Source organism: Lycorma delicatula, chromosome 1 (assembly GCF_047948215.1).
Source record: "Lycorma delicatula isolate Av1 chromosome 1, ASM4794821v1, whole genome shotgun sequence".
NCBI lineage: Eukaryota > Metazoa > Arthropoda > Insecta > Hemiptera > Fulgoridae > Lycorma > Lycorma delicatula.
Window position 1 is genome coordinate 10,959,273 of NC_134455.1, and position 20,287 is coordinate 10,979,559.

The following is a 20,287-nucleotide window of genomic DNA, read 5'->3' on the forward strand; positions in this document are numbered from 1 at the left end:
TCGTTCTAAACAGTGTCATAGTTTTGTAAGTTTCTAAATGTGAATTGTCAAGACGCACTTTATAATCTTCAAATATAATACATTTTCGCACAATTATTTTACACCCTTTGCTTTTTTGGCAATTTTATAGTTTACTGTTTTAAAGGTGTGTATTTTCAATCTCAATCCGATAAATTCGATTATTTGATTACCGTTTACTTCGTCTTTAAATTTACCCAATACTTTTTTAATTTTTGTAGAATGATTCGGGTGATCTTTCGGATAATCTGACGTATCGAAATGTTGAAACAGATCATCGCATCTCATGTCGGCGTAAAAATCATCGGTTTCAATGTCGTAGGTGAAGCTGTTCGTATCCATATAACATAAATCTATTTCATCTCTGCATTTAACCTTCATAACGTTGTAATGAAAATCTTACATTATAGTTTTACTGTGATGCAATATTGTTAATGCTACGTAAATCGGCTTATTTAAATGCACCGTATCTTTGGCCATTCGTACGTCGACTAAATACTTTAAATATTATTCTATCTATAAAATTTGATTTCGCGATTAGATTACTCAGTTGATTTCTTTAAATTCTTGTAGTTTCTTACGTTTTTCATAATTTTACCGAATACAGAATTGTTTAAAAATTTCAAGAAGTCATTTTCGAAATCGTTTGTGGCTGTTTTCCGGTTATTAGTATTCAAATATATATAGCTCTTTAACCACGCTTTCTGTTTAAAGGATAGTATATTGCTTTTGTTCTACAATCAATCCGTTCGCTATAGCTTGTTTTAAAACTACATAGTGGCACGTAGTTTGTTTTATCGTCTAATGTGGTCAATAATTTTCTACAATTTCAATTTCAATTACCAGAGTGTCGGCCCTACGACGAGCTTGTTGGATACGTTAACTTTGTAACTTAACATATAAAGCCTACATCCGCATCATGAGGATGATTCATTATAGAATATAAAATTTGATTAAAATTCTGTTCATCGATCCATTTAAAATTATTATAAGGTAAAGAAAGGCTGACTCATTGAAAATTGATATAAGTTATTGTCAACGTAAGTTATATATTTACTGGGGGCAATGTTATTATAGTTTTCAAAATATTTATTGTTTGCTTCAAGGTATTTTTTAATACAAGTTGAAATGGCGCCTCGGATGCCCGATTCAATAAACATATACATGTCGATGTTCGCGAACAGTTCCAGTAAAATATTTGTTTTGTACAACATGGTGTCAAAAACTAAACCCGGCACCGATATATAGTGCGCAGCATCAAGATGATATTCTCGTAGGCATAATGTCCTGAAATTCTCGAAAACATCGGCAACAATAGCACATGATATTTTAAATATACATCGCTGTATTCTCTCAAAGTTTTACATTTAAAACGATCCCAAACTATTTTTGCGTGATTATATTCATCGTCAGTAATATGCGAATCGGTTAATGAACTATAAAAGTGTTCTTTTGCCGGTAAAAAAGAACATGTGTTCATCCAATTTCAACCGTGAATCAGTAAATTCATACGGATACAAATCATTTTTTGTGACTAACAGTAAATCGTCTACCGTAAACTGTTGTTGACATGATTAAATGATTGTTTTAGTAAATTGGACGCTAATTTTTCCAAACTCGAGACCATAAATTGAAAAAATGTCTACAAATTTTCTCGAGAGAGGCAGTCTCTGTGATTGCCGGTATCAAACCCATTGACATTCTAGCTACCGAACGTAGCAAGCGGTGTGTTTCTAAGAAGGGAGGCCTTCTTACTTCTGGCCGTTTGCGAGAAATTGAAGACCAAGGTTTTGACTCTTGGCAAGTTAGGTGGAAGGATTCTTCTACTGGTCGATACACGCATGGTATATTTCCAAATGTTAAGGAGCTGCGAGCAATTAGGTGGGTCTCCCTCAATCGGTACACAACTCAATTCCTTTCAGGACATGGTGCATTTAAGAATTGTTTGGCTAGGCTTGGTTTGGTCAACCCACCAACCCGGTGGGTTGTCTAGTGGTGAGCGCGTCTTCTCAAATCAGTTGATTTGGAAGTCGAGCGTTCCAGCGTTCAAGTCCTAGTAAAGTCAGTTATTTTTATACGGATTTGAATACTAGATCGTGTATACCGGTGCTTTTTGGTGGTTGGGTTTCAATTAACCCCACATCTCAGGAATAGTCAAACTGAGACTGTACAAGAGTACACTTCATTTACACTCATACATATCATCCTCTGAAGCAATATCTGAACGGTAATTCCTGGAGGCAAAAAGGAAAAAGAAAAAACCGGTTTGATTTGGTCGATTCGGGCTTGTGCCTGAAATGTAGGATCGATGACACTGCGAACCATGTTTTTTTATGTTTGTCCCCGGTACGAGGCTTAACGTATCAGATTTATTAGGAAATTTCGAGAAATTGGATTCGTTTTTTGATCTGCCAGACAACTGGAGGACTCACGGAGAATGGGCTATTGTGGCTTGCTCGCCCTGAGCAGGATGACTGAAGGGAAATAGTAGACCTCGGGTGGCTAGGGACCGCTTGGGCAGTTGATTTGCCGGAGGTAGGCGTATTGGCATCGAGTCACGGTCAGTTAGAAATTAGTGGTGATTTTTGATAGCGGAACGACGACTGCACTGCCGAGGGTATGGGTTACCATGCAGCCGTGAGGTGTAGCGGCGTTTCGACGTTGGCAGATTTTTATTGAGCAAAACATCAATGTCGGCGGTATGGCGACTGCACTGCGGAGAGCACGGATCTCATGCAGCAGCGAGGTTTAGCGGCATCTCGACGATTGTAGTAGTGAATGTAAATGTCACGCGGGACTCTGCATTGGAGCTGAGTGGAAGTAGGAGGTCTGTCCGCCAATCCCTGGTAGATCGGACCGGAGTCCACAAATGAAAAGTCGGGGGGATGAACTGAAATTTGAGTTCACTAAGAGAACTACGTTTAAATTTTGTTGTTGCGAATATAATTTTTGGTGGTACGTTAATATTCATTCTATTGCCTCGATTATTATGAGACATTTACGAAATTGGCTCTGTAAAATGTAGAAATTGGCGTGGGGTTCGTGCTTCCGCACACCAGTTAGCTAGTTCAGAGGGAAATGATGTAGAACTTTCAAGATGTCCGAATGAGACCCACTGCGAAGGCAAAAAGTGAGTTTTAAATCCCATTGGTGGCTTCCCAACGAGCCCTGATTTATTACTATGAGGTGTAAAACGTTAGAGGGCGAAAGACGGCTCCCGTTAAATCCCATCAGAGCTAGGAATGGAGGGGGGGGGGGGGTCGTGGCGACCGGAAGCGTCGCAAGGCGGGTGTCTTCCACTACGAGGTTGGGATGTTCGTGATCGGCCGGGTCTTCCCCTGTGCACATTTTTAAACTCTCTCTGGCACCGCCGTTGAACCTCGTGAATGTTCTCGTACTTCCAGTTCCACTTCAGTACAGCCTTGCGTTCAACTAACGATAAGCGAATCACAGCCATTGTTGTTACTTGACTGTCTTCTGTTGCACTGGGTAAAATATGACTGGGTCGTTCCATTACCAACCACCCGCGCATGTGCGGCATAAATTGCCAGCTCCGCCTACCCTGACAAATTTAATACCTTACACTACACTACACATTAGATTTGTGTAAGTATTTATGTTTAGATATTATTTACTTACAAACAACGATTACAGTTTTTTGGACTCATCTACATACTGTATGCAAGGAATTAAGATTCTGAAATAAAATGAACGACAATAAATTACTTGCAGACTTTCTGATTAATATCAAATTTAATACTAGAATGAATATATATGTATGGCTTTTTATAAATCTTTAAATGATATCTTACTTCACCCTCTTTTCCGCCTTAATAGTAGGGTAAATTTTCATTAGTTTATGGAACGATTTGATCAGGAAATATACAAGCCCGGTGCAATTATTTTAATCATCAATTTTGAAAAACTACTTTAACCGCGCTGCTGTAAGAGGATAGTAATAAAGGTGTACTTATCTTTAGTGAAAACTATTTATTTATATAAATACTAATATATTCTTTAATGATAGATAAAAGAAATATAGATTAGAAAAATAAACTTTAAGTCCTTTCGTTTATTTATTATAGATGCAATTTACATTTAATTTTTAATCGTACCTGTTGAAAAAAAATAGAAAATTTTTCAAGTATCACTTCAAAAAATATTTTAAGTACAATTTTCTGGTATCTAAGATAGTATTATTTTATTAATAATTCAGATTAGATATACCATTTGACGATGAATTAAGTATGTTATTTTAAGAATAACATTTATGACGAGTAGATGAGATATAACAAACATTTTTCCACCTATATAAATAAAATAGCAACAACCAGTGATAAAATTATTTTGATTTCCATCAGAATTGTAATTTATTTTGCTCATCACGCTAACTGACAGTTTTAAAAGTTAAACGGTAAACATCTATTCTTTTTTGTAAGTACAGTTATTGATGATTTTTATTTTTGTGTGTTACTTATATCTGTAAATTAAATATTTATTAAATTAATTTACCTTTATTTACTGCTCGATTAACATAAGAACTTTAAACTTTTTTGCCCGCAAAGCCTGATCGGTTGGATTTAAATTCGGATGTTAGGAAGTTTTATGTAAAGCTCTTTCGTTGGAAATGGTGAGGAAAGATTTTCTTTATAAATGATAGGCGGGATTTCTTTTCCGTCTTGGAAAAGATTTTCCTTATTAACTCATCACATACCTCCGATGACAGACTCATCTCCGTCATCGGAGATGACGGAAACTTAATAGAATGATAGAATTCTGTCACCTGCAATGACAGAATTCTATCTACTCCTAACATAATAATTAGCATTAACAAGCCTTGTCCCAAAAATATGATAGATTGTAATAATATAAGTAAATATAACGTGGGCAGTTGTCAAACTGATTCTAATTTTGTACGAATATCAAACGCTGATTCTTTCTCCCCTTGTGTAGTTAAAGTTAAAAAAAATTTAATTTCCCTAAAAATAACATATCCCACTTAAGCCTAAGAAATAATACCGAACGGGGTGAATTTTTCTCCAACGAGCACCAGATTTTGGATATTTCTCAGAACACTGGTTGATCAATACGGAAGAGATTTCTGTGCTAGGTTAAGCTTCCCGAAGCTTTTTTTAAAACTGCTCATAAAAATAAACTGAAAAAACTAAGAAATATACTGTCATAAAAAGTGTTTTAATTTTTTGTTAAAAAATACCTTTAAAGTTGAAAGTTACCGTATATTCACGGAAGAATTTAATTTTAAATGCGATTTGTTAATCTAATTGATGGTGATTTACAGATATCTGGTTATTAATTTATCATTGGTTATTTTTAAACCTATCTTATAAATTATCGGAAACTTTTTTTTTAAATTCCTAATAAATTCAATATAATAGTGTGTAGCGATTATAATTTTAAATTTCTACCTAATTCTGGTCTTGTGACTATCGAATTTTTTGTGACTGTTAGAATTAGAAAGCTAAAATATTTCGATCTCTCAGGCAACCGGACTTACGAAGACTTCGCCCAATTGTACAAACAATATTTATACAAAATTTAACGAAAGAAAATTCTTTTGCGCAGATAACTGTAATTCAGACCATAATTGTCAAATTGCAGTAACATCATTTATTAATGAAAACGTGTGACGAGACAATGATTATTTTTATCTTTTATCTCTTCTTCAAGAGGATGAACAATAACAAATAACCCTATCGTTTCAGAAACTTATCTGAAACAATAGGGAAAATAATAACAAAACTAGCTTTAACGAAATATAACAATTTTCTTAATCAGTTTCAGAAGGTTTTTTTTCTAGTTTCACCTTCAATTTGTTCTTGTTTGATCTTTAATAAAAAAGAAACAGTTTTAAATATTAAAAAAAAAGTTTGGATTACTAAAGGTATTTTAAAATCATGCTCTACGATAAGAAATCTCCAAGAAATGTCTGCATATAATTTATCTAATAACTTCCAGAACTATTTGAAAAGTTACAAATGGTAGGCTAAAATTATTCTAACTGCTAAAAGATCATATGATAATTTAATATCTAATTCGAACAATAAATTTAAAACTATGTCGACAGTTATCAAAGTGAAAATGAATTTGAAAATAAAACAAGTCAGATAACGTCACCAAAATTACAAAAGAACTCAACTTTCGTTTTCTGATTCACTCTCCAGGTAACTGAGGAGTTCAATAATTTCTTTTCTAGTATTTCAAACAATATTGATCCATTTCAAACAAATCCATTTACAAGGTAAATATTCATAAATAGTAAATACTCACTGAATATTCATGCTAGTATTTCAAACATTGTAGATGCAGTTGTTATCCCTTTTACAAATTTAATTAATGGATTTATCAGCAAAAGAGTAATCGGTAGCTGCCGAACGGCTGTTGCTAGCCCACCCTTAAGAAGGGTTTGGCACTTAATTTATAAAATTAGACCAGTTTCGTTAGTATCCATATTCTCTTAAGTTTTGAAAAATTTTTTTAAATCTACTTTTATCATTTCTTGCAAAGCATACCGTATTAACGTACTTTCAGAATGCTGTTAGGAAACATTTTAGATAATATTCATTTTATAACTTCAAGAATCCATTTTCAATTTTTTTCAACCTCTGTAAAGCTCTGGATTTAGTTCCCTTTTTTTAGTGATGGAAGAACACAAAAACGTAAAATTGGTTCCGCAGATGATGTAACTGTATGTATATTTGAAAAAAAAACTATTTAAAAATTGTAAAGTAATTTCTCATGGGATGATCAAATTGATTTCTTTTGTAAAAAAATCAAGCCGTACTATTTTGCTCTGAAGCGCCTTAATAAAACGCTAGCTTGTCATCATTATCAAATATTTATTTTATTACGTCTCCTTATATTCTTGTATGAAGCTTAATGTCATCTCTTGGAACTCCATCAAAAATCAGGAAGAGTTATGAAGATACAAAAATGGGCTATCAGATCATTATATGGAACCCATAATCGTGTAGACCTATATTTATTGTATATTTAGAAAATTAAATATGTAATATATGTTTCTATTTATATATTATATATATATATATATATATATATATTATTATTATTATTATTATTATTATTATTATTATTATTATTATTATTATTATTATTAAATATAGATTTATATTTCCGAATGTGCAATATTATAAAAAAAGAACGGTTAACTAATTAAAAAAAAATTACTACATCCAGATCTTACTTATCAATCAACGGAATAGTTTCCGTGTAACTCAACACAATATCACAAGACAGACATATCTTTTTTTACTTACGTTGCCATTTTTAATAAATTGTTGAATTATTTGAAAAATCTTTCCACCAATTTATTTAATATTAATGAATTATTTAAAATGGAAATTATATAGATCGGTAAAAAGCATCTAAATTATTTGAAATTTAAAATCTAAATTAACAGCCTAAACTAAACTTAATCTAAACTGCCTTAAGGAGACAATTTTTTTTAATAAAAAAAAAACTTATAAATTGTAAATAAACTGCGAAATGTTTTTTCCAAGTTAAAACAGTCTATTTTTGTTAGACTACATTTGTCTGTATGTAACCTGTATTTAATTGGATACAATAACCTGTATTTGTTAAAAGAAGAGACAGACTTATAGGCCACATACTAAGGCATCCTGGAATAGTCGCTTTAATATTGGAAGGACAGGTAGAAGGAAAAAATTGTGTAGGCAGGCCACGTTTGGAATATGTAAAACAAATTGTTAGGGATGTAGGATGTAGAAGGTATACTGAAATGAAACGACTAGCACTAGATAGGGAATCTTGGAGAGCTGCATCAAACCAGTCAAATGACTGAAGACAAAAAAAAACAAAAAAAAACCTGTATTTAATTCTTATAACTCTGGACCACGTTGATCGATTTTCTTCAAACATTGTTGGCAGGTATACTGGTTCGGGGGGAAAGAATATTTTAATTTTTTTATAAAATTGGAAAAAGGATGGGATGTTGTGGGCGAAATAAAATTTCAAATATTTACTGGAGAACTCAGCGAAAATTTCCTTACAAAAGTTGAAGTTTTTTTATCACAATCACAAAGTGCCAAATATTTTGATTTATTATTCACCTCCTCCCCGAAAAATGACTTTAGATATTTTACTGCCTTGTACGAAGTAAAGGAAATATTGTGATTGTGAAAAATTTCGGTTTCCAGATTTCAACGGAAATATCCATTTTGACTAGTTTCGACTTGGCGTCTGTATGTACGTATGTCTGTATGTATGTAAGTATCTATCTCGCATAACATAAAAACGATTAGACGTAGGATGTTGAAATCTTGGATTTAGAACTGTTGTAACATCTAGTTGTACACCTCCCCTTTTGAATGCAATAGACTGGACCAAATTCATTTGGATAAAATGAATTTGGATTTTGGACTTTTTCTTAACTGCAGTAATAAGCCCTCATTGAGAGCTTTTCAACGATATATCATAAGTTGTACTTATTTTCATTGGTTCCAGACTTATAGTCAAATAACTTTTTAATTAATGATACGTTTGGATCTTACAAGGCGAAGACACAGCGGTTCAAATCCGACTTCATCTCCTATTCTTTTATTTTTTATTTTTTAAATTTAAATACATTGATTTATTAATAATTATTAACTTCTGACTGTAAAAAACTTTTTGCATTAAATAATAATTCAATAATTACAATAAAAAAAATATGAAAAAAATATCAGAAGTTATTAATGAAATAGAATTTTATGTACTTTTCATTTTAAAAAAAATTGTGTATATGTAATTTAATAGGTGTACAAGGAAGTCATCTGTTGTCCATATCAGATTAATTTTTACAAAAAAAATATTTAGGGGCAACTATCTACATGGAATTCTATGGACAATTTTATCTTCAATTCTACACAAAAAATGAAATCAAAACACTTTTTCTCAAGGTTAAAGTTTCATTCGATCATTTTCCTATTACATTAAGTTCTTTTATATTTTAAAATAAGGCTTTTTTTACGTAAATATATTTATGCCTAAATATATTTATATTGAGCTAATGCTTTTTGCGAACCATTTATATACCAGATCTCAACGAAAGAGATGTGATGAACAAAATGTATCACAACTTATTTTTAAATAGTATTCTTAATGGTGTTTCGAATGTTATTGAATTCATCCTATAGAATTCGTTGTAGGATAAAAACGATATGTCTCGTTTTAAAATTAGATCCCTATAGAAAAAAATGAAATCGACCAAGTAACCTGCGTCGTTATCAGATTTATTTTCAATCGAAAACACACAGGACTTGAGACGGCTGTTGAGCGAGAATATTGCTTCGTTACTCAAGATGAGGTAACTCTTAAGGTGCGTTTAATACGGCTGTACCGTTTGGTGAATTTACATATTAAGGGCAACTTAAATCTGTAGCGAAGAATATTTTAAAATAAGAAAATTTAACACCAGCTCCTCCAGATTTGACAAAAAATAAGCATCTTGCAAAGTAAATGCATTTCTGTAAATAATCTCAACCGTGAATTTTTTCTTGAATTCGTTATCATTAAGAAAAATGTCCGCTTGTTGCAGAGAACGACTACGTTCTATGACCAAGCCTTTTATTGTACATTTTTTTTTATTTGGGAATGAATATTAGAACTACTTGTTCATAGTAATTTTGATTTCACATTTGTTTTTCACTGTTTCAGAAAACCTTAGTGAAGAAAGTATGGAAAGTATTGAAAATTTAAAAAAAAGCCTGCAAGAACTAGAGTGTCCTTTTACATGGAATATTCCTGAATGTATAGATCGACAGAATATTTTAGAGAGATTAAGTAGTAATTGTGAAGACATTCAGTCAAATTTTTTATTTAATGGGTAAGACTAATAGTTAATTTTTAAAACTGTATAAATAAATAAATAATAAATAAAACTAAATTATGAAGTGAGTGAACGATCTTTTAATTCTAATATTAAAAAAAATGCGTCAGACTACTATCATCTTACCGGTCGTTTTGTAGTTTTGAAACCTGCTTGTGCAACTCGTGTAATTTAAGAAGGAAAACAAAGTAATGGTTTTTATTCACGATGTGACTAATTGCAATTCGTATTTAATATCAAACCAGTTGGATTACCGCTATAGAGATTGGTTGCTTGGCATTTCTTCCGCCACCACCCAATTCGGTCGCCCTAAAGCATAAGACCGTCAACAGCTAAAAAAAAAATATGACATCCATAATAAAATTTATTTCATCTAGGCAGCAATTCGCTGCCACGCCTAGGTCGCTGAATGCCAGCAAGTACCTGTCCACTATTTTATAGTCCTTGGAGCCATAATAAATGACTGATGGTCCGCCATACTCAGTGTTCGCTTCCCATGGCAATACGGTAAGAGCCTTTCCCGTAAGCAAACTACGGACGCCGATTAAACAAAGTAACCGCATCTAGGAACTCCTACACGATCCGAAACTGCAGTTCTCGCCACATTGACTTGCCGCTTGTGAGTGGCCAATTTTCCCATCCATTTCTTAGTTTCAGGCGGCCCGGTATCTGGCCCCTCCCAAGAGCAGGGCAGTCAACCATTAGGTGTTCATTTGACTGGACCTCTCCGAAGACGCACAGCTCATCAGCTGCCAGGGGGGAACCTAAACAGATATTGGTTCAAGTTAGCGCGGTTGGTGAGCATCTGGGCATCCGTTGCCTTTAAAAAGATCTCGAGTCATATCATCCCCCTAGATCCTGTATAAACTTCCTTAGTCTTGTATAAGAATCTTCCCTTGGTCGTGGTATTCCATTCCAGATGCCATGCATCCATCGCGAGGCTCTGCAGCCTCTTTCGTAGGCGAGAGATGGGCAACTGAACGAAATTTAGATCCGGTGTATTGTGATCATCGTTCCGCTCCGATACTGGCCCGGCTCGAAACCTCATCCCAAATACTTCAACCACCACTTCTACCAGCCCTTTTCGTGAAGCCATACTGGCCTCCATTTAGAAAGCAAGTTCACCTCAATGCTTTCCCAGAGTCTTCCACAACCAGCATTTCAAGTAACTTGTCGATTACCGGCAAGAGGCTGATGGGCCGATAACTGCCAAATTCACTCGGATCCTTACCTGGATTTAAGAGCACCCTCACCAAAGCCACTTTCCAACAAGTTGGGAAGCAGCTCTAGCTTAGGAACTAAGATCCGCAGACCCTCGGCGCTTACGTCATCAACGATAATCATCGTTAGGGGGCGACGCTGGTATCTTCTTCTAGCGGACTAACTCTTGCGCGCAGCGACGCTAAAGTCAGAGGACCACCACTTTTTCTCGGGTTTCCGCCTGCGTTTAACAGACGGCTTCCTGGAAACAGAGGTTATGACGGCTTGGATTCAGAGGTCATGAATAGAAGGATCCGTCCATTGGCGCAGGCCACCGTAGGACCCTATCGCAGCCAGTCTTGATGGCTCGGCCGAATTGTTCAGCCATCAATTCCACCTCGTTCCGGTGCTCCATGTGCCATTCAAATTCCTGCAAGTCAGCTGCGCACTCGCGCGTTGCAGCCTGTCCTGGTCCAGGCCCCTTAGGTTATAGCGAACCCAATGTGGAGCTCTAAGACCGCCTCCGTAAACGATCTCATAGGTTATAAGCCTATGATCGCTCACACTAACCTCGAGCCAGACAGTCCAACTACTTGTAATTCGTAGCAGGTCGCCCGTCACCAAAGTGACGTCTACGTAACTTTCTCCCAGTTCGCAAGAGGAGGTTGGTAGTTGTTCTGAGTCATTAATCAAGTAGAGGTTCCTGGCTTTAATGAACTGTTCCAGATCAGCGCTTCTGGGATCAATGAGTGATGAATCCCAGGTGGGAGACTTGGCGTCAGTGTTCAGAGAAACCAGCACTCTGATGCTCGAGAGACCGTCCTGACTTACCCTACCCTACTTCGCCAGCAAGTCATCGATATTCCATCCAAGGTGGAAGTATCCCGACACTAGTACGACAACGAGCGTACCCCTAGTGATTCGCACGACGGTGAATTGGTCATCAGATCAATGGGGCATCCAGAAGACACCCTACGAATCTGAGCCAACCATGACCGCGGAGAGCGGCCATCCCCCTCGAGAATGAATAATATCCACCCCGCGGAAACCGACCACCCTATCCCCGACCATGTACGGCTCCTGGATGAAGAGGACCTCGAGGTTGTACTTCTCAAGGATCCTCATAGCTTTACTGGTGGCTGCCCGGGAATCATACATGTTTACCTGCCCCAGGGGCAAGCATTGGACGTGGTGGAATCCGTCCTCAAAGGCTTCCCCCAATTCAGGCGTCGCAATAAGCTGTATTCTTTACCGCTCTTGCCGGAGCAATCTCATACGCCCTACACTGCCTACCTCCGTCCATCATCGCTGCCTTTCATCAATGTACAGTCAGCGCAATTGGCAGGCGAAGACTTGGCAGGGCAATTGACTGCCGTGTACCCTGGAAAAGTACAGTGACCACATATCTCAGACTGTGCTCTGCAGCAGAGAGAGGTGTGACCAAAGCCCTGACACTTGAAGCATCGACCGACTTCTATATGGTCGACAACCCTACATGAGGTCCACCCGAAAAACAGATGTTCATCGGCCACAAAGATCTGCCGGATCTTAGGCGAGGTCTCTAAAACCCAGTGACTCTTTGAGCCAGGTCGCAACGAAATCGCTTCCCGAACCTGCCAGAGGATCGAAATATTATTCGCCTCACGAACCTAATAACGGGTATACGACTATAGAGATAAAAACATTGTACCCAAATATAAATAATGTTTATAAAAATATACAACATACATTCTGGGTCTTAAAACAGAAGTCGCAGTACTTAGCATTTACTTCCTTCTTGTAGATGAATTTACATAAAAGTAGTAGAAGTAAAAATATAAATTAGTAGCAAATAAATCTGTTGAATATGATAGAAAATTATCAAATGTTTTAATAGAAATGAGTTCATTACATCATACTCCAGCTCCAGTAAGGGGTGATCTTATTTTTTTTCTAATTTTTAATTTTTATGTTATTAGTAAAATAACTGGAGGCAGGTGCAGCCAGTAGCATTGCACATATGCACATACAGTAAAAGAGCTACATTTCGTTAAATATAAATGGTATGACTAATGATACGTTAAGGAAAAGTATAAATATATGTCGCTACCTTTACTCCAGACATGCTGGTTAATATACATGATTAATTCAACTACTGGTTGGATGTATGCCGTGTATGAAAGGTACTTCACATTGAACACTTGTAGGGAAAACTATGCTATACTTACTGGGTAAAATGGAAAAGGTGTTATAGGAAAAACTACAACAATAAAGGCCAGAAAACTGTCGATGCCAACAGCTGATGTTCCATTGATCTCGTAGATGTAAATAGGATATTACAAACTGTGAGCAATGTGAATAAAAGCTCTGCAACCAAGAACAAAGATTGCAAGCAACATTAAATCTTGCATGATGTTGCAATCATTTGCAACATCAAACTGCTGATAAACATACTCAAAATTTTGCCCAAAAGCATTACAGGCAAGTTTTGGGTCACAAGTTATTTTGTCATAAAACTATTGGGGCCAATGTATTATTGCTATCGGATTTATTTTTTGAAAAAACTGCCAGAACTTTAATGGATAATCATGCAGATTACCTTCGCTAATCTAAGGTATCTATTATTATTCTGTGTATCCCTTTGTAAGGTTTGCTTCACTAAACGTCTCAATTTTGAGGAGTTCTGCTAGTCAACAGTAAGCCAGAAATTTTATAGCGGTTTTGTGTCTTCTTTTTCTTTTCTATCATCTTGACCAGAGTTTGGGATAACCAAGCCAGAAACGTAAGAAGATCTTGCCTTATTTTTATACAGAGGAACACTCTTGAATACTGCTTTAAAAAGATTAATCTCTAGGACTTCAACAACAACAGTATCAACATCCACATTAAGCAATATAATACTCCATGAAGCCACCACAGCAACATCATTACACAAATTAAGGTAGTCACAACTTTATTATCCAAGTCGCCAAATTCTGAATTTCCTGTGTTGTCACTACCACTATCATGTTGCAAAGAATTTGAAAAGATTCTGATTTCATGCCCTTACTATATCTCATGATTTTGACCAAAGATTTATATCAGATTGAGACATAGCATATAAGTTGAGGAAAAGATAAACAATTTAATTCTGAACACTTAACTTTGTTTTGGTGGGCGCAATTATGAAATGATTACAACCAACCACAGAAAAAAAAGCTCATCGTATTTGGCAAGAAGCCTTCTTACATTCAGGTTTCCTATGATATACCATTTTCCGAAGGCAACATCTCATTCTCAACATAACTAGAGTCCTCTCTTTATTTGCCATAATATGGTGCAATTGGAAATACTTCTGGCTAGATACTTGGATCTTTGGAATTGAGAAAATCTGACTCACAGACCTAAATATGAAAAGAACTGTATGCATTAAATCTGGTGTTCAGCCTTACTCATTTAACAAAGCCTAGATTTAAAGTCTGCAAAAATCTTTTCAGCAGCAGTTGTCATAACTGAGGGTGCGAATCTTGACAGAAATATAGCCCTCTTCTTGGGACAAGAAGGTCTGTATATTATTCCAATCAACACTGACAAATTTTGACTTCTTAGGATTAAAAGGCTTAAAAACTGTCTTGCTCACTTTATGATTGTACTTGATTTTACTTTTTCTTCCGGTTACAACACACATAAACTAGCTTCATTTTTGTAGTTATCAAAGGGTGTAATAATGGATCTTCCAGATGTGTGTTGTCATTCAAATTAATACAAATTTATTATATTACTTGCAGCAGAAACACCTTTGTCTGAATGTTCTACAATTTCTTTTCTACTATTTCAATTTTCTTTAATTTTGGATTCTATATTTTATTATTAATTTTCTTCTCCTTCTTCTTCTTCTTCTTCTTCTTCTTCTTCTTATTATTATTATTATTATTATTATTATTATTATTATTATTATTATTATTATTATTATTATTATTATTTATGCCAAAAGAAGTTTTACTAATATCTTTTACTAAATGAAAATTCATCAGTGTATGATTTAATAGTGAGGAAAAGATTTAAGTCTATGAAGAATTATAAAGGTAAATGTTAACTCCTAACCTAAAAAAAAAACAGCTGTTAACATTTATAAATATTAGTTCAGTAGTAATATAAATTTGGACTAGACTGGAACATTTGAATGTTTTTTGCTATCGATGGATTGCTGCTCCCACCAAGATGTAAAGAAATTAAATAAATCTAGATGAGACAGAGTAAATGATTGAAAAAACTGTTGTTTTAAATGTATGATAGTTTTTTAATCTGAGAGTTGAAATATACATAAAAATATCAGGATAATGAATTTATGAGGTATATACAGGTAGCAAAATATACATACTATATAAATAAATAAAAAAAACATGGTTGTAAAGTTGTCTAGAGAGAATAAAGTTAGAAAAAAAACTTGTCTTGGAGAATAGAGAAGAGATGACTGATGGGTTAAAGAAAATAATGTTGTGAGGAGGGGTTTAGTCCAGAAACAGAAAAATAATACACTAAATGAATAAACACAATTCAAATCTAACATAGTTTTTACCAGATTCTCAATGCCTCTTTTTTAACTAAAAAAAAGGTTCATTAGCTAGAGGATAGCAACAGCAACTGACCTTGAAGATAATTGCAAATGTGACTGAATAGTTAATTCAATTCAGTTTTTCATTTGATAACTTTACCGTTTACAAAATTTATTCTGCCAAAACTAAATCCTAGACAAAATGCTGCACAAATTACACTTAGATTTTCAGCATTTTATTGGAGAATGAAAAAAAAATACAAGAGGTTTCAATATTAAAATGTTGATTTTTAATGAAGGAAATATTATTAAAACAACTTCTTACATTGCATTGTACTAGAATCTGCATCAAATTAACTGACTGGTTAATTTATGGATAACAATGCAATTACAGATATAAACTTCGTTTTTTATGTAGTAGCAACTAAATCAAGATTTTGCATCTTGAATACAAATTTGCCATCTGGGTCAGAAATATGTACTTTTGGAAGTATTCAATATGTCAAAAGTCATCACAACCATCCAAAACTTTCTTAGGATTCAACACAGTGGCCATTTTACAAAATGCACCACAAAGTAAACTACAGATCTTCAAAAATTTGCTCATGAATTAGGTATAATTTATTATTATCTTTATGTTAACACCTTGCCTGTGCAACTTACTATAGTAAATTCTCCATTGGTAATATAGTTTCTATTTTGCAAAATATCATTAAATTTGTAAACAATAAATGGCAAAAACATTTAGCACACATTTTCTTGAATGTATGCTACATCATAAATTACAATAAACACATATTGTGTAGTTTTTATAAGGTTCTACAGATTGCATGAAGCACATATGCTTCATATGATATATGAATACAATAGGATTCATATGACTAATGAAGGCTACAGGTACTTCAATCCTGTGCCTCAAATCAGATAGATCAGTAGGTAGCTCTTTTATTGTTATTCCTATTATTATTTACAAGTTTTTTTTGGAGAATGTGTTATCTTTATTGCCAATAATTTTGCTCACAGTCCACTTAACTTTAAACACATTTGTGAGTTCCAAGAGGGAGAGCTTTAGTGCTTGATATTCTGCTCAAGATCACATATCTCCTTATTAACTCACTATAAGGAGTGGAAACCCTCTTCAATCACTGTCTGCAGTACAAGGTTGGTCACTGTACTCTTGAAATCATCTTCAACAATCTCGAGTTGTCACTGACAAAACTATTCTCCTCAGAATCAGTGATTTTAGATGAACCACCAGAACTCTTGACTGGCGTATCATTATCTGCACTATATTTATTTTTATTGTTGTTAAGTTACGGTTTTATTTTACTTATAAATATATTTTTAGGTTTTGTAATTACATTCAGGAGTGTTTTGAAAGAGCTAATAATGATGAAACTGAACTGGCAATAAGAAAATCTCAGGAGTGTGAAACACAGTTAGAAGAATATTTTCCAACAGGCTTGTTTTCAACATTTTATCAACAATTGTGGGAGAAATCATCTAGGGTTTTGTGGCATGTGTTATTAAGTTTACAGGCACATCTGTATTTTAAAAATAACAATATTAAAATTGCTGAAGAGGTAAGAAATTTTAATTTAAATTTTCACATTTGGGTGGGATAATTATACAGCCTTTATTCAAATACAAAATTATCGGAAATGCTAATGAATCATAATAATCAATAACATAAAAGTATTTTTTATTTCTCACTCGTTAGAGAATATAAAAGGTAGCTGTTTAAAATCATTTAATGCATATTTATGTTTTCTAATTGATTTTTTCAGATTAGAATTGTATGATAAATAATCTTTGAAATATATCTGTATAAACATTGGGTTTGTAATACACTGATACTTGTAGTTTTTTCTTTACAGTATTTTATTTATCTTTTAATATTAAACATGAAATCTCATGTTCAATATGTTGCTCATTGCTTACAGATGGATACTCCACTCTAAGGATTTTGTTTCAAATATCATCTTAACTATTCATTTCCGAATTATCTGTTTACAATACAATATGTCTTTACCTCATAAAACGTATTATTCAGTTAATAATTTATTAAAATGTATCTTATTAAAAAACAATTAGCGTTATAATTCAGTAAATAATTATTTATTTTGTGTGGTAGTGCATAACAGTTTGTGTGATAAAAAGGGAAAATAAAATGCATTTACACCAGTATAGCCACGTGACACATACTTGTCACTTTCCAGTATGTCTTGATTATTTTGAGATAGGTGTATTTTTCTTTACTGAATCTTAAAAATGTTAAGTACTGTGGTGACAAAGATTTCATTATGCAGCTTGCAAAGTGAGAAAAAAATACACAAGTTTTTTCTTAAAACTGTAATTCTATATTTATAAACTCTTGTGTCTCTTTCAGACATATTTTTGTGCCTTTTCTTGCATTGGCTTTACATAATCCTACAATAATCTTTCTCTCTCTCATACACACACACACACACACACACACACACACACACACACACACACACACACACACACACTCCCTCTCTCTCTCTCTCTTCTCTCTTTCTAGTACCAAATTCAACTGTATCAACCATTCAAACTATCCATATTTAATTGTAATTTTTTGCAAAAGCTGGAAAAGAGTTAGCTGTAAATTTCACAAAATAAAATTTATGAGTGGCAGCATTCAAAGGAAAAACGAACATTGAGGCAACAAAATTAAAATTCAGCATAAGGTAGGACAAAAAAGCAAAACAGGAATGTATGGATTTTATTTATCAATCATTTACAATTTAAGCTGCTCAGTGTTTGTCTAAAAAAGTTATTTTTTCAGAAACTTCAGAATGTGATTCCTCTTGAGAGTAGCACAGGAGCATTGTGTGCAATTAAAAGTAGATTCTATCTCTTATATATCAATGAACAATGTCAAAAATTGGCTATAGAAGAGGCAAGACAAGCAGTGAAATTAGATAATTCTGTAACAATGTGGCACTTTCTTCTTGGTAAAAGTCTTGCACAGTATAGGAGAAAATATATTCTATTTGGTCTTCCATCTGATGAAGAGGTTGATGCATTAGAAATAGCATGGTCAGAGTGTAAGGCTCCTTTTATTGGTGTTATGTTATTACATTCATACTACAAATTACATGTAAATTATGGAACAAATAATGAATCATTAAAAAAGAAAATATTGGATCTTGTTAAGTAGGTATTTTCTTCCTATTTTTTACAATAGACAATAATTGATTTATTTATTTTTGCTTTTTTTTGCTCAAATTCAGAAAATTCTGTGATAAAATATAAAAAAAAATGTCCATACTTTCCTTATCGGTTAAGAACCCCTAGAAGTATATAATTTTTTTTTTTATTATCACTGCCAATAAACATGATATGACAAATCTATCTAGCAACTTTATCAGAATATCTGGAAAGTTAGTTGTATTATGATTGTATAAATACCTCATAATTACCTTCATAATCTGAATTTTTATAAAGATGATCATGACTGAATTAATAACAGACTTTTCTGTCTGTTATTAATTCACTGAAAATATTTCAATCTTTCTTATTATAAATTATTCTTTTAAGAGTGTAAAATTTCAGTTTAATAGTTCATATTTCTAATTTTATAGATTATGACTTATATAGACTTATGGCTTACATAGTTGTCAGTAGTGTATAATAACTGTGATTTTTATTTACAATTTTTAAACTTAATCAGCTACAGCCTCGGTAACATTTACCATATTATAAATTAAAGGATGAATCTTCCATTCATTCACGATCATGTTTGTACCAAGTACATAGTCCATTGAAAACTGTGATTTTGGTCTGTGTAACTAAAAAAAAATACTTTTTATGGAAATGTAGGCTACTGTTTAACTAATAGTTAGTGTGTCCTGCTTCTTAGAAATACAGTCAGAAAAAAATCTGGGTAGAAAAAAATCTGGAGATTTTTAATAAGTTTTAATGTACGTAGCAGATAAATTTTTTTTTCTGAAAAAAAGAAATTTTTAAATTTTTATTTATTTAATAAATATTTTACTTTCAATTTGTTTTATGTTAACTAATCAGTTTATTGTAAGAATATGCTTAGCCTTTAAGTGATTGAACAAAAAAAATAATAGCTGATGTGGACACTACATAACTTTCTTGTACGCCTATTAAATTACACATACACATTTTTTGTTGTACTTAATTTATACTTATTTCATTTGAAAGTGAGGTACGATCCTCCAATTCTTTAATAAAGTGGACAGTTGCGCAATTACTGAAATATTAGTTTTTATTATTATTATTTTTTGAGCTTTTTAAGGGCATCGACTACTTTTAGTCATTAGCCCCATCCCACTTCAAAAAGAAAAAAAAAAAAAAAAGGTTCAGTATTCATTTTCATGAGACGAAAATGTTCAAAATTTGCATTCTTCTATAATTTATATCCAAAAAATTACTTTCTAGGCTTTCCTTTCGGCCATCCTTTCTTGCACCGTTTCTCCATTCTTCTGACGGCCTCAACCTCTGATGACAGCATATCTGAGGCCTCAGACATGGCATCGCCTTCCTCTATTTTGGATGCCAGTGACGTTCTACGGCTGACGTCAGTTGATGAAAGTTTCGCCGGTGCTGTTAGCATCTTTGCTAAAGAATCTAAACTAATAAGCGATGATGTCTCCGCGGCTGATGAGCTGGACTCTATCTCTACTGCAGTGCTGGGT

The 20,287-nt window shown here is 33.7% G+C and overlaps 1 protein-coding gene across 3 annotated transcripts in view; it reads left to right on the plus strand.

Annotated features, from left to right (window-relative positions):
* Window positions 1-4,252: 4,252 nt before the first annotated feature.
* LOC142326731 (uncharacterized) overlaps window positions 4,253-20,287 on the plus strand; it is a 51,519-nt gene continuing 35,484 nt past the window's right edge. Inside the window, exons 1-5 of one of the 3 annotated variants that reach the window (XM_075369509.1) lie at window positions 4,253-4,452; window positions 8,214-8,282; window positions 9,712-9,880; window positions 16,945-17,179; window positions 18,406-18,776. In XM_075369509.1, the coding sequence (XP_075225624.1) occupies window positions 9,732-9,880; window positions 16,945-17,179; window positions 18,406-18,776 (755 nt within the window). In that variant the 5' untranslated portion in view covers window positions 4,253-4,452; window positions 8,214-8,282; window positions 9,712-9,731. Of the gene's footprint in view, window positions 4,453-5,876; window positions 6,018-8,213; window positions 8,283-9,711; window positions 9,881-16,944; window positions 17,180-18,405; window positions 18,777-20,287 lie in introns of those variants that run through there. The other 2 variants (XM_075369426.1, XM_075369582.1) reach the window with 2 other exon arrangements.